The following is a 16540-nucleotide window of genomic DNA, read 5'->3' on the forward strand; positions in this document are numbered from 1 at the left end:
CAGTGGCTTTTGTTATTGCACACATCCCCACCCCCACAAAAAATGAATGTTGAACAGTATTTTGTAAAACAACATTTAATAAAAAAAATGCTGGCCTTTTGGTTATTTATGTACTTTTGATTAAAACACTGTGCTTGATTAAATCTTAATGGTTTGCTATTTATATGACAACAATTAGTTTGTAATTTTGTGTTAAACTATTAATTTTAGGTAGATACAGGGCTGATCTGTTAAACAAGTTGAAGAATGTGTGCAGCAAGGCTATTGGAGAGAAGATGAAGGTGTGTACATGTATATGCTTGAAATTTTTGTCTTGGCTGATAACATTAACATGTATAAAGCTATATATATGATGAAATATTTGTTATAAATATTAGAAAAACAGTAAAATTTTGTTGTATTGATAACCTAATGGTTTCTTCAAAGTTTTGATGCAAAGAATTTTTGATATACAGGTAATTTAATATAAATGAATATTAAACATGAACAGAATAAAATGTTTCAGAACAAAATATTTCGCAGCTATTTTTAGTAGGTTTGACGATGATTTCAAACAAGTCCTAATCACTCTGACAGATGTCTTTCATTCTAGGTATTCTGTTATCATTTTAATAACAATGTAAACAATAATTACATAATTCACAGACAGCAATTATATAGCTTTATACACTTAAACATTTATTTCCAATATTGGTATACTACAAATAGGCTGAGCTAATAATTGATGCCAAATATGAAGATATACAAACAAGAAATATAACTCTAAATCTCTTGATCCATGTTTGATCATTTACATGTAGAATATTTTACATTTTACAGAAGAAGGAACCAGTAGGAGAGGATGAGACATTGCCCGAAGGTCTGCAAGAAGATCTCGAATCTGTCAATCAGGAAAAATTAGCTGTAAGATCTATAAAATTGTATTTTAAGACATTCGTTCTTTATAAATTCAATATTTTATGACTTTTCTTTAAACTGTTTTACAAAACAGTTTGGCTACATTTTTATCTTTAGATTGTTTACACTGAAAATACTTTCGACTTCTTTTTTTTAACCATTCAAAGAAATAATTTCACACTTCAAACAGTTGTTTTTTTTTGTTATGTAAACATTATGATTTATGATACAAAATGTATTTCAGTTGGTTTATACATGTTAGTTTTCTACATAATCGTAGATAGTTTGATAAATACAGTTATTTCACTTAAGCTTATTTATTTCAAATTTGTTCATGTATGTAAATAAATTTGTAATCTTCCTTGTTACGTGGTCTATCTACTTTTATCTAGCTTGTAAATTGCATGTCACACAAGGTTTTCATTGGCAAACTATGTTATCAATTGAAATGCTGTTAAAATTGATTTTATTTTCAGCCTGTAGATTAAAATGTCCCTTTGACCTTTGGCCAAAATTGGTTGTTTTTACTGGCACATCTGTTGCCTCAATGTAAAAATGAAAACCCTGAATTATCACTTTTACAATCTCATTTGACTTTATACCTTATAGCAATACAGCAAAGACAATCATTTTAAATATGAATGTAAGTTTTTTTATTCATTTTCTATGCACGATTTTTCATTGTCCGTATTTAACTTGTTATTATAGTCCCTCACAGTGACACAGATCAAGAAGTTACGAGTGTACATTGACGATCAGACAAAGCAGAATGATTCTGATCTCATCAAACACGAGTCAGAGAGGAATGAGTCTCTCAAAGAAATGGGCAACATTCTCCATGAGTCGTGCATTGTCTCAAATGATGAGGTAAACTGTTAACATTCTGTGGTTCATCTTGTTCTAAAATCATTTTGTCAAAGACTGCATTCCTGGTATTCCCATAATTTTCTTACTCCACCCACTTAAGTCAATATTGAGAGCATCCAATTTGTAATACAGGGGTTGATGGTTCGATCCTTTGGCATGCCGAAATTTCTCCACGAAGATTGATCTCCAAAAATGAGTCAAATATTCAATTGTCTCATTGATGCAAAATTTAGTTACTAACAGCTTTAGCCCAGTAAATGTTATGTGCATTATGTTACTGAAAATGATAAAAAAAAGAATGTTTCAGTGCTCAATGCAAATTTCAACAGTGATCAGCTACCTATGTACATCGTGTTGTAATTATGGCTACTTGCACAACATGGTTGGAATACACTGAAATAGGCCTTAACAGTGTTAAATGATATTGTTTAGACTTGTATGGTTTCCAGTCACCTTTTTTAAAGACCCAATATTTAAATAGTTTTAAAAGGTTATTGAAAGTTTCAGATTTTGTTCAGGTCTAAATGAAGCTGATTGAAGTTATTAGTATGAATTATTACCTTATATGATATCTTATTTCATGCATGATATTAAAAATGGTTGAACTTTGACCTCTAGGATGAGAATGGAATTGAGAGGACATCAGGAGATTGTGAAAGTAAAAAGAAATATTCTCATGTTGACCTGATAGTGATGATAGATGGGGTAGATGATACTAGAGGATCCAGTGTAGCAGGTGGTAGAGGCTACTATCTCAAGGTACTGTTAGTAATTGATATCCTACATATTTTGACATAAGCTACAAGCTTCATAGACATACTTGGCCACATCATGTTTCCAGGGGTGTGAAGTGTTCTATATTGACCTTGGAAATGAAATTTGACCTTGACCCTGAAATGACCTGGATTTTAAAAGTGAAGTTTAAAGAATTTGTGAAAAGATTGCTTTTAGTATTTTCTAACATATTTTGGACATAGAACATCTGTGTTTTTATAAAACTGTGCTGTTATTTATACAAATATGCTTACATTTACCAATATTGTCATATGTGTTACTGTACGTTTGTTTGATATTCTAATAGATTAAAAAAGATTTTTTTAATATATATTTTACATAAACATAAGGCAAGATATAACAAGCAGGGTGATCTTTTTCAATTTAAAACATTAAAATGTTCACTTTAGTCATATAATAGAAACATACACCTGTATTCATTATTGAGAATACAGTGTAAACTCCACAGAGCGACCCTCTCTAGAGCAATTTCCTCTTTACAACAACAGTTGCAATTTTCTCAAAGCAAGACTGGACAATAAATTTAGCCTCCCTAGTGTAATACCTCTCGTCAACATAATCGTTTACTCCCAAAGGTGTAGCTCTACAGAGCTTGTACTGTTTCATTTTCTTACAGTGAACATGAATGTCTATGTGTACAGTATCACATAGGAGTTTACTTTATTCTTTACCTTCAGTTTTGTCTGTGGCAGAGTGGTTAAGGCCGTTGACTTTAAACCACTTGCCCCTCACCGCTGTGGGTTCGATTCCCGACAAGAACTTGTGAGGAAGCTATCAAACAAGCTTACGGAACGCCGGTGGTTCTACTCAGGTGCCTGCTCGTGCCTGAAATAATGCACGGAAGGGCACCTGAGGTCTTCCTCCACCATTTAAGCTGGAATGTCGCCAAAATGACCCATACTGTGTCGGTGTGATGTAAAAACCCAATCAAACAAACCTTCAGTTTCACTATATTTCAGGGACCAGCTGTGTTTTTAGAGCAAGCACTGATCAACCTAGCAATGCGGTTATTAAACGAGAAAGGTTACACCCCCCTGTATACACCTTTCTTTATGAGGAAAGAGGTGATGCAAGAGGTGGCTCAACTCTCACAGTTTGACGAGGAACTGTATAAGGTAATACATTTGCTCTGTAACACAAGTACGTCTTCATATTAAAAACAAAACAGAAATCATTTCATTCATATTATGATATTAGTGCTAACAGTGATTTTCCTCCTTATTTAACAGAGGCCTCTCTCCTGGTAAAATTTTCTTTAAAATCATGCCATTTCCCTAAAAAAAATTGAAAATTACCCCATCTTTCTTATTACTTCACTATTAGCAATTTTAATGATAATTTCCCCCTTATTCAAGAGAGTAATGCCTCTTCCCTTTTAAGTGAGAAAAACCAATCGCTAAAAGTTTTATTTGATAGACCTATTATTTTTCGGACTCCTTTCCAGAATCTTGCGTGGTCACCCAAAAATATTAAATTTTATCCAAAATATAAAGAAGAGCGGTACTTTTTTGTAGTTTTGTCTTTAGTGGCAATCAATGCTTCATTTTAGCATGTGGATAAATCAAATTTTGGTGCGTATTCTTATTTTCATCTTAGCCTGAACAAAATTATTGAAATTTTGTTTCTAGGTCATAGGTAAAGGAAGTGAAAAGCAGGAAGATGGTAGTGTAGATGAGAAGTACTTGATAGCAACATCGGAACAACCTATTGCCGCCTACCATCGTGATGAATGGGTTCCTACAGAAACCTTGCCCATTAAATACTGTGGTTACTCGACTTGCTTCAGACAAGAAGTAGGATCCCATGGTAGGGATACTCGTGGCATCTTCAGAGTCCATCAGTTTGAAAAAGTAAGATTTTATTTGTGAAATATGTTTAAAATGTATTTTTTCAAGGGACTGTTGAGTATTGTTGATGAACCTATAGCTAAAGAAATGTGTGACTCTTAACTATTATAAAAAAAATATTTCTACATAAAACAGTGTCACCTTATATAACAGAGTCCTTTTATTCCCATTGGAATTTTCTTTAAAAATCATGCAGTTTTTCTAGAGATCTGAACTTTCCCCACCTTTTTTACTTCACAAATAAGCAATTTTACCAAAATCAAGAGGCTAAGGCCTCTTCCCAACTAAGAGAGAAAAACTACTGTGAAAATAACAAAAATTATTTTTGTAAAGATTGTTATCATGCCTTTATGTTTTAGTTTATTACTTTGACTTTCTGTGGGTGCTTTATTGTTCACTCACTTACAGAATGATGTTATGAATAGGTTGCAGTTCTTAACATTTTTTCAAGGATAGTAATAGAAGAAGTTTATATTTAATGAAGAGTTAATTCCCCTTGCAGGTTGAACAGTTTGTACTGACCTCCCCTCATGACAACAAATCATGGGAAATGATGACAGAAATGATCACAAATGCTGAGGAATTCAACAAGCAGCTTGGAATACCTTATAGAATAGTCAACATAGTTTCGGGTAAACTCATTTCTTGGGTCTTTTTGGTAGATGAAAGATGATTCAACTCTTTGTGCACCAATTTTTAAAGGTCCCAATTAAAAAGTGGAGGGAGAGCATACTGTGAAAGGGTGGGATGTCATGTTAGTTTTGCTTGATCGGTGTCTTGAAAAGGTATAAACCCTGGTTTATGTAACTTGGTAGGAACATTGCCAGTAGATAACCTGTATTGAGGTAATTTGGTCAAAGTTCAAGGTCACAGTGACTCTGTAAAATGCTTGTCCAATCAATGACTTAAGAAGTATTATGCTTAAGTTTATTTAACTTAAAGGGGACATTGCCATGGCTAGAGGATGACCTGTAATAGTTTTGAGGTCATTAGGTCAAAGGTTAAGGTCACATTGACATTTTTTTGTAAAATCCATGTCCAATTAATAACTTGAGGAGGAAAACGCCTAAGTTTAATAACCCATGGCTAGTAGATAACTTATTGATTTAGGGGTCATAAGGTCAAAGTCTTAATGACACTTGTAAAATCCACGTACTTCACTTCAGTGTTGTTATATTTTTCTGGTCTTTCGGGATCACTGATGCCAGCACTATTAAGTGTTGAGAATTGAGTACCTCTCAAGACGGTGCTTGGGGGCGTGAGGGATGTTGCACGTATTCATCATCCCTCATGTACAGACTCAATCAAACCGAGTCTGCAATTCTTATGTTATTTTGTTGTGATTAATGCTTCCGAGGGATCACATTGTTTCCAGATTTTTAACAGTTATTTGAGTTTGTTACACTAATTAACTTTTTAGCTTATTATGGACATTCCCAGTGGCAAGTAGATGACCCCTATTGAATATATTGAGGTTATTAGGTCAAGGTCAAAGTGACACTGGATGTAAAATCCTTGTAATGTCAATAACAATTAATAATATAGTTTAAGCAGGATATAGACTAGTCTGAAGCTATGTTTATGTTCTAGGAATAGAAAGTCACGATAGAAACAAGAAAACATGTTACATAGGGACTGAAAAGTGCATTCCTTTCATTGCAAAATGACAGTTATCACTTATTATTTGTATATATTATATTTATTAGCTAAAAAAAATATGCATAAGTTTGTCTCCTTGTGTGGTGCTAAGAGGATCACTGGTTTATATTTAGAAAAAAAGGACTGTTTTGCTCTGCATTTGAGGAAAATGTTCCGCTGGATTACAGAATAATCTGGTATCATAAATCAAGGATAATAATGTTAACAGGTTGTTTTGTTTATTGTTTAAGAACGGGGATTGGTAAAGTATAATACTTTGCAATAATGACACAGGTTTTTCCATTCTTATGCTGAAATTGATTTTCCCTGGTATACAAAGTAGACTGAACAAGTACATAAATAAACAATATTTCAACCTGCTGGTTTGCACATACTAAAAAGTCCAAAGTTCTATATTTCAAGGCTAACGCATTTAACGTTTTTAAGATTTAAGCTAAATATTGATTTTTACATGCACTGTCATATCATATTGCAAGGTGTATTGTTTAAAGTGTATGATAATATAGTCGCAAATACAATAAGTTGTTTACTAGCTTTATGTAAAATGCCCTTGGAATATTTGTGACATTGCACTGTTAGTTAAATATAAGAGTATAGTTTTGTAAAGTTGTGCCAGAACTGACCTTGAAACATGTTATATTTTTCATATTTTGGTTCAGAGATCATTATAGTATTCTCAAATTTCAGTATTTTGCAATTGAGGATCATACAAATTAGATTTTTTGTGCAAATTAATACCTGTAATAGCCTATTTGAATTTTAATTTTGAGTTTATTCAGGATTTCAAAAGAAAGAAATTAAAAAAAAGTTCTGCCCAGTTTCAAAAGCTTGATTGGCAAGTTTCCAGTAAATCCTATACAGTTTCCACAGTTGGGTGGTATATCATATCCAGAACCACATTTTATTTCATCATGTTCATCGGTTTATTAAAGAAACGAAAAGGTTTATATAGTTTAACAACATTTGATTTTCTTTTATACTTTGTTTTTATGGTTCTATACAAATTGTTAGACTATTGTCAACTGTAAAAAAATTCATAGTAAAACTGTTGTAGGGAGTAGGCGACGTGTTTTTTTTTTTCACATATCAGAAAATATATTTATTTACAATTTTTTTTTTCTAATTATTTTTTTCTTAGATTTCAACTTAATTAATCATACTTTACATATGTCTTTTTCACATCTATTTTTAAATAACATTGCAGTCAGTATTTCAGGGGAGGGCCCCCGATAATGTTGTTATAACTTTTGGCCCAACCCTTTTGTATATTTACATTAATGTATTTATGTATAATTGTGAAAATTTATGTATGTATGTATGTATGTATATATATATACAATAAAATATGTTTAAACTAACCACATTTACTTTTAAGTAACTCACAGTATTATTTTGAATTCTAATAAGTTTCATTAACCTGTTACCTGCCAAAACTGCAATTGTTTAATTATTGTGAATTTGCCTGGGGCTTTTCTATATTAATATTGGGATTTACTAAACCATTTGGGAAGTTATTGATCTTGTGGATGTATATAAAATACATAACATATTTTGTTATAGAGACATTAAATGAAGTTAAGTAAACTACAAAATAATCAGTAAATCAAATAAATGTGATATACCAATCAGTCTTGTTGGGGTATATATTGTACAGTCAGTTGTGCAGGTAAGCATCCAATCTAGTAAGCAATATTTTTTTTTTTTAGTGCGTTTATTTAAGGTCGCCGCCGGACAGCCTATATTGGCGACCGTACACTCAAGTCGGGCCATCCTAGAGCATCCCGCTGAGATTTTTTCATCGATTTTTTTCCAGCTTTTATTGGTGGAGGAAGACCCCAGGTGCCCCTCCGGGCATTATTTCAGGCATGCGCGGGTACCTGGGTAGAACCACCGACCTTCCGTAAGCCAGCTAGATGGCTTCCTCACATGAAAGATTTCGACCCGCGTGAGGATCGAACCTACAGCGGTGAGGGACCTGTGATCTCAAGTCAGCGACCTTAACCATTCAGCCACGGAGGCCCCTTAAAAAATAATTAATAAAATGGTTATGGTAGCAATTAAGGTAGTGTATACTGTCTTCAGTTATAATTTTTCCTCTTAAAAATCTATTTTTAGGCGCTCTGAACAATGCTGCTGCTAAGAAACTGGATCTTGAGGCCTGGTTCCCTGGATCAGGGGCATTCAGAGAGTTGGTTTCCTGCTCAAATTGTCTCGACTACCAGGCAAGAAGGTTAAAGGTCAGATATGGCCAAACCAAAAAGATGAATCAGGAGGTATATTCTTACTTTTAAATATTTGATTTTTTTTCTGTAAGATTTTAGTATTCAAGCAGAAATTGTTTTAGTGTATTAATCAATTTTGGTTGAAGGTATTGTTAGTCCCCTACCAGTTAACCAGTTGTAATCCAAACCATGGTCATTCTGTCGTGTAAAAAAATCTGGATCTTGCCATAACTTAAAAAGTAAAAAAAGGTAGGTTGATGATACTTGCTATGGGAAATGATTTTATATTGCTATAGTTATGGATATAGCAAGAACAATGAGATTTGACATACATCTCAAATCCTATGAGAAGGAAAAAAGTTAACATTTATTCACCTATATCTAAGAATTATGTTAATGTTCTTAAAAAATGCACTTGTATTATTACTTCCTTGTTCATTATTACTTCCTTGTTATGTGCTGGCCTTCAAAAGGCCTTCTTAGACAAATTCTTTATGTAAAATGTTGATATTGGTTGAGGTAGAAAATCAACAATATTTTAATGGTAGGGGACTGTTGCATTGTCTGTGACAAGTTCTTGGTTGTCATAATTTAAGTTATTGGTAGCTATTGAAATATGGAAACTGTTAGTCTGTCACATGGTTTGGTTTGTTGAAGCATTTTTATTTATGTAGGCTTTATTTTGAGAGATGTTGTTGCAAATCATTGTTAAAACTTTTTTTTATTTTGTGAACAGGTAGAGTATGTACACATGTTAAATGCCACAATGTGTGCCACAACTAGGGCCATATGTGCAATCCTGGAGAACTACCAAGTTGAAGATGGCGTGATAGTGCCGGAAGTTCTACGTGACCTTATGCCATCACGTATGTTGACAATTAAATTACATGCGTCCGTCCGTAGTCCGTCGGGCGTCCGTACACTTTTACTTTTAATGACATCTCCTCATAAACCACTGAGCCAATTTCATCCAAACTTCACAGGAATGTTCCTTTGGTGGTCACCTTTGAAAATTGTTCAAAGAATTTAATTCCATGCAGAACTCTGGTTGCCATGGCAACCAAAAGAAAAAACTTAAAATATCATCTTCTAGAAAACCAAAAGAGCTAGAGCTTAGATATTAGGCATGAAACATCTTCTAGTCAATGTCTACAAAGTTTGTTCAAATAAAAGCCCTGGGGTCAAAATTGGCCCCGCCCCAGGGGGTCATTGATTTTCCCTATATGTATATAGTAAAAACTTTAAAAATCTTCTTTTAAAGAACCCGAAGAGCTAGAGCTAAGATATTTAGCATGAAACATCTTCTAATGGGTGTCTACCAAGTTTGTTCAAATAAAAGCCCTTGGGTCAAAATTGGACCCGCCCCAGGGGGTCATTGATTTTCCCTATATGAATATAGTAAAAACTTAAAAATCTTCTTTTAAAGAACCCAAAGAGTTAGAGCTAAGATATTTAGCATGAAACATGTTCTAATGGATGTCTACCAAGTTTGTTCAACTAAAAGCCCTGGGGTCAAAATTGGCCCGGCTCTGGGGGACATTGATTTTCCTTATATGTGTATAGCAAAACTTAAAAATCTTCTTGGAAATAACCCAAATAGCTAGAGTTTAGATATTAAGCATGAAACATCTTCTAGTAAGTGTCTACAAAGATTGTTCAAATAAAAGCCCTGGGGTCAAAACTGGCCCTTCCCCAGGAGTGTCATTGTTTTTAAATACTAGTATATGTGTAAAGAAAAAACTTAAAAAATCTTTTTTTAAAAAACCCAACAAGCTAGACCTTAGATGTTTAGCATGAAACATCTTCTAATGGGTAAAAAGTTTTCTTTATTAAAACAGTCCAAAAAGTTTAATGAACATTTGCCAGAATCTAGAGAAGTGCTTCTTAATTAAAGCAACATTTATTATAGAATACAGCATGCAAACAAGTACACATGTATATATACATATATTAAACACCATATTCTTGGTGTACTTTTAGAATACAAGGAAAAGATTCCATTTGTAAAAGCGGCTCCCATTGACGAGCAGGAAGTTAAAAAACAAAAGAAAAGCGGGAAGAAAGACAAACCGAAGGACGTAGCTGAGAAAATGGACAAGATGGCAATAGGTGACAATTAAAACCATGACCAATCATTTAATGATTTTATATCACAACCTTTACAGTGTGATGACAGACTTTTAATGTTTGTGAAGAGATATAGTGGAACTATGAAGTATATCAATATTACACAGCAGTTTTTGAAGTTTTTGCAGTTTGCCGTGTTGCAATTTAAACAGACTTTCTTAGAAAGTTACGGAAAGGTTCTTGACTTTTTGTTTTGATTGTTTAAACTTTTTTGTTTTTGAGATCATTTAAGAAATGTAAGAGACTTAGATTTGACTCTACTAATAAGTGTAAATAAGAATAATTTTAGTATCAGATTTTCATTCTATGATAATGCAAAATGCATTCTATGATAATGCTGGCACATGATTCTGGCACCTGTTGTAAGAATGTGAAACAGGGCAAGCTGAATTTCAAATTAAGAATAAATTCTTTAAAATTTTAATATATTCCTGTACTCTGGTTCCAGGTGAGTGATGATACAGTGTTGATTTACATTCATAAGCCCACCTACATACATGTCAGATTGACTTAGAAAGTTAGAGGTTACTGTCTTTAAGCAAATGACTTGAACTTTAATAACTCTGTACTTTAAAAGGCAAAATGCAACACTTAATCATTATGAAGTAAAATAATAAAGGTTAATATTTCATGTCAATTTGCAGGAAAATATAAATATCTTGGTATCAATGAAGTACATGCTAAGATAATCAGTAATCATTTTATTTATTTTAGAAACCAATTTTACAAACTCTTTTATGTAAATAATATTGTCTTTCCTCTAGGTCTAAGGTGTAAATGATGAACTGTAATACGATACTGAATTCATTTTCTGTTTACTTTTTATTAAAAAGGAAATTTTGATTATCTTTTTGTTGGTGACATTAATTCCCTAATTATCAAGAGTGTGGTCTTAATTATGGACAGTTTTCATTTTTGTAACCAGATTCTTAACTGATTACTGATTTTTTGGCTTTCAGAATTAAATTTTAATTTTTGTTTTATGTATATGTGATATTTTCTAAACTGAAATTATTTGATTTCTTATAAATTACTTTATTTTTAGCTCGACTATTCGATAAGAATAAGTAGAGCTATTGCAGTCACCCGAGCGTCGGCGTCTGCGTAACCACTTATGTTAAAGTTTTTGTAATAGTTCAAATATTTTCAAAGTCCATTGACATATGGCTTTGAAACTTTGCACACTTGTTCACCATCATGACCCCAACCTGTAAACAGGAGGAGGTAACTCTATCAAGCATTTTGACAGAATTATGCCCCTTTTTCGACTTAGAATTTACGTTAAAGTTTTTGTAATAGTTCAAATATTTTCAAAGTCCATTGACATATGGCTTTGAAACTTTGCACACTTGTTCAACATCATGACCCCAACCTGTAAACAGGAGGAGGTAACTCTATCAAGCATTTTGACAGAATTATGCCCCTTTTTCGACTTAGAATTTACGTTAAAGTTTTTGTAATAGTTCAAATATTTTCAAAGTCCATTGACATATGGCTTTGAAACTTTGCACACTTGTTCAACATCATGACCCCAACCTGTAAACAGGAGGAGGTAACTCTATCAAGCATTTTGACAGAATTATGCCCCTTTTTCGACTTAGAATTTACGTTAAAGTTTTTGTAATAGTTCAAATATTTTCAAAGTCCATTGACATATGGCTTTGAAACTTTGCACACTTGTTCATCATCATGACCCCAACCTGTAGACAGGAGGTGGTAACTCTATAAAGCATTTTGACAGAATTATGCCCCTTTTTCGACTTAGAATTTACGTTAAAGTTTTTGTAATAGTTCAAATATTTTCAAAGTCCATTGACATATGGCTTTGAAACTTTGCACACTTGTTCACCATCATGACCCCAACCTGTAAACAGGAGGAGGTAACTGTATCAAGCATTTTTTTTACTATCAAGCACTAAGAATAGTCGAGCGTTGCTGTCCTACCGACAGCTCTTGTTAAAACTAAAAGTTATTTCCAAAGAATAAGGTAGAAATTATTGACAGAAATCAACATTATTAAGGAGTGTGGACCAGGCTGTTGTTTAATTCCATTTCTTCATAAATGTTTGATGGTAAGACCACAGGTGCCCATAAGGGTCTAAAATAATGCATGGAGGGGCACAGGAGGTTTGATTACAATATAGCTGGAAAGTTGCCATATGACCGTAATCGTTTTGGTGTGACTTACAAACCAACACAAAATAATAATGTTAAAACATTTGATAATCATCTACCTAGCTTTTTGTAGAAGAAAGTCTGTTTGTAATGCATGGATTGGTAAAATCATGGAATGCCACAATTGCTGTAATTGTTTTCTTTTAACATGTGGGAACATGCAGGTGTTAATGTTTCAATGTAAAATGAGATAAAATAATAGTTATCTGATAGAAAAAAGGTAAAACATTATTTTAGGAAAGAAAATCTAAGAATATTACTTTCAAAAGTAAAACCTTGATTGATTGTTGATTGATTGTTGATGTTACATTCCAGATGTAGAAAATGTCGATATTTTAAGGAAACATTAAAATACATCCATCTTTCAAAGAAAATGAATTTTTTACTTGAAATTCAAAGAAAATAAATTTTATCTTGAAATGCAAAGAAAGAAATATCTGAAACAAGGGAAGAAACCTTGTCTTTATTTTGTCTCATTGATACAAGAGTTTGCTTTCACATATTTTGTTTCCATTTATAAAGAAAGTATTGTAACTTTGTTGTTTGTGCTGGAATCAAGTCATCGTTGATACTGTTGTAATGTGGACATATGCTTATTTGCATACATAGCACCACCCTATAAATATGGCAGATTGACCTAGATAATGCTAGAAAATATGAATTCAACTTTGATGGCAATGGTCCTTTGAAGAGGCCTTCAGCTTTTATTTTCTGTTGGAAAAACAATTCTGTGTTGTTTTGAACTAAATATTTCAGAAGTTTTATCTTTGAAAAGTGCATCATATTGCTGTTGAGCTTTCTTTACATCAGTGTCCTGTGAGTTATTTATCATCTGTTTCTAAAAAAAGAATGTTGGGAAACAAATTTTCGGCTTTACTAAATCCAATACACAGAGGGGACTAGTAGATAAGAGGTATTGAGGGGTTCCCTTATTGTTTATTTGTTTTATCTTCGGCAAATTTCATTTTCCACCTTAATTCTTTTTATTTGAAAATTAATCTGTTGATTTATCTAAAGATGACATATTAGAATAGCTGAAGGCCGCTTTAACTGATAATACCAGTAGAATAAATGAAAGAAAGGCCTTTACTGCAAAAAATAAGTACTACAGTGCTTATATGGACCATCACTCTGCAAACTTTCTTCTGTTGTCAATATTTCATGCTGTTCTACTTACTATGTTAAAAATTGCTTAGCACAAAGATTCTGTGGTATAAGGAAATTATTGATGCAAGGTTTTTTGTTAAGGTGTTGATTACTTTGATATGTATTACGATGCTAATTTATTATAAAATTGTCATTAGATAACAAAAAAGTATCATCAGTTATTATTTATTAACCAATAAATCGTTCTTCAAGACAATTTTTGTTTTATTCTTTATTTTATGACATATGTCTTATATTATGGCCTAGTTCCTCAAATATTTGTATTATTTTGAACTTAAAACTTTCATTAAGGTTGAGGGTATTGTATTTTTAAATGGATGCTGAGTGGTGGTGTTGGTAGTTTTCACTCCAGATCATGACAGTAAGCCAAAGAGCACAGTTCAGCCATGCATCAGGCTGTCAAGCAGTTTACCAGTACTAGTTGCCATCCTTTTTGCAAGTTACTGATTACTTTTGAACATGCCAGAGCAGTGAAACAGTGTGAATGACTGTAGAAAGGATTTCTTGATCAATCACAACGAAAGTGACCTGCGCCATCCTGGAATTGAACCAAAGTCGCCCGATTCACAGTCCAACGCTCTACCTATTGAGATAAGTAGACGGCTTAAATGGATGCTCATCATTAAGTAGTTATTTATATAAACATAGACATTGTTGTTCAATAGAAACCAGCAAACACATATTGTGACCTCCCTTAGCTTTTTGAAGAAAATTTGGAACAATTGTCATAACTTACTTGGCGTTGGGCATTGGTTATTAACCTTTTTGACTTAAATTAAGTTTTCATTTATGGTCATTAAGTTTAATACTTGACTAGCAATGCTATAACAATGAAATTTAATATGTGGATGCACCTGTTACACCCATTTTCAGTTTAGAAAGTAATAGGATATACCATTTTCTAAGAAACTATCGGTTGTTCACTTAATAATAAGTACATTTGTTCATTAAAAAATTAAATGTCATATTACAAGGGCAGATAATCCTAAAATTATTTTGAAATTTTGTTGCCCTGTTAATCTTTTTGTTCTGGTTCATTTCTCAAAAACTATCAGACATTCACCTTAAACTTGAAATACTTAACATGTTCATTACCAAACTTGGGGGCATTTCTGAAGGACAGATAATGCTGAAAATCATTTTTGTTTGTTTATTCGTGTATTTTGTTATTTTCTTAGTTTCCTCAAAAGCATCACACACGTTCGCCTCAATCTTGAAATGCTTGTTTACTATGAAGGGCAGATAGTTCTACCAAGCATTTATGCAGAATTTTGTCCCCTTTTTTTCTTTGTTTTTATCATACTATTAAGCAGTTAGAAAAAAATGGACCTTGCTGTCCTCGGACAGTTCTTGTTTAAATGTCTATCCATCTCTCAGCTTTTCTGCTTTTATAAACCCTTTACCGAAACAACGCACTTTCGAGCCCACCCCCTCTTTTAGGCCTCAAATAGTGAAAAAATGTCCTATTTGGGCCCCAAACACATGTTTTCGTTTGAGAAAATGTTGCAAAAAATGTGAGCACTTTTTCGGCGCCGCCCCATCCAAAAGATACATCAGGGGGTTGCCAGAGGGGAGATGTGCCCCCTTCTCTTTGCGGGGTTTGAAGGGGGCGGCAGCCCCCCTCATCGCCTAGAAAATTTTGGACTTGTGAGAGGCTAAAAATGACCCCAGGTCGATCATGCAGTAACGTGTAACCAGCGCTGAAAAGCCTTTGACTCAATCCCTTGAGAAGTTGCAGCACTTTGAAATAAATTTTGATGGAAAAAATCATGGCAAAATAGTGATTTTTGGCAATTTTGAGATGTCTCCTCGTTGCGATGGTAACAGGAAATTTAAGATTGAGCATGTCGTTATAAAGGCAATGGTCCAGTCAACATTTGTGCCAAGTTTGATTAGTATTGCAGCATTTTACATAATTTCATAGCAGTTTGAACTTGTAACAGGAGGCTTTCAATGAAAACGGCCATTTTTCACAATATGCTCATGAGGTAAAGGGTTAAATACTTGTATGATTTAATATAATCTGTCTGTTGTTTCATTTAACTGATTATTGTTAAATCGGTTAAATGTGTATGTTCGCTATTTCTTTAATCCATAAGTCCAATTATCTAGCATTGATGGACATGTTTGGTCAACAATTCTGTTTTTCCTGGATCGATTTCAAAACCATTGTAAAATAAACTTATGTCGTGTAAATCCAGTTGATTGATTAATTTAAAGACTTGAAAGATTTGTTACAGAATCGTCTTACCTGTATACTATTTGCCTTGGCAGAACGCTGGAATATACTCAAAGTACATTTTACGATTTTGTCAATGTTTATATATATATATATATATATATATATATATATATATATATATATATATATATAATATATATATATATATATATATATATATATATATATATATATATATATATATATATATATTATATATATATATATATTGTAGCTAAAATGAAAACAAAACAAAAAAGAAAACAATAGGAAAAAAGTGGTATATGTCGTTTATAGCTCACCAGCGAACAATATGCTCTAGGTCAATTTTTTTTGTATGTTTGTCCGCCAACACTTAACTTCAATTCTCCCAGATTCCTGGTCCAACATCAAAATTTCATATAAATTCTCCTCTAGGATCCTCTGCATGCTGATTCCTGTTTGTCTCGAAAACTTTAATTCAGAAATCATTTCACACCAAGATTCTTCATATCATTTTGATATAAAACAAAACATTGCTGCAAGGGTCAAAACCCTATATGCACATAAGGAGACTTTGAAAG

At 32.9% G+C, this 16540-nt stretch overlaps 1 protein-coding gene across 1 annotated transcript; it reads left to right on the forward strand.

The window, feature by feature from the left end:
- Nucleotides 1-210: 210 nt before the first annotated feature.
- Nucleotides 211-13952, forward strand: LOC132719031 (serine--tRNA ligase, cytoplasmic-like; the record flags this gene model as incomplete). The annotated part of the gene is given in 10 exon segments (XM_060702768.1): nt 211-281; nt 820-903; nt 1606-1764; nt 2383-2523; nt 3519-3674; nt 4188-4409; nt 4909-5038; nt 8181-8338; nt 9024-9153; nt 10268-13952. Coding segments are annotated over 10 exon segments (1391 nt in total), but the record flags the coding sequence as incomplete, so codon positions are not given.
- Between the last annotated feature and the right edge of the window lie 2588 nt (nt 13953-16540).

Source organism: Ruditapes philippinarum, unplaced genomic scaffold (assembly GCF_026571515.1).
Source record: "Ruditapes philippinarum isolate M1 unplaced genomic scaffold, ASM2657151v2 ctg8677_1_1_1_1, whole genome shotgun sequence".
In the NCBI taxonomy this organism is placed as follows: domain Eukaryota; kingdom Metazoa; phylum Mollusca; class Bivalvia; order Venerida; family Veneridae; genus Ruditapes; species Ruditapes philippinarum.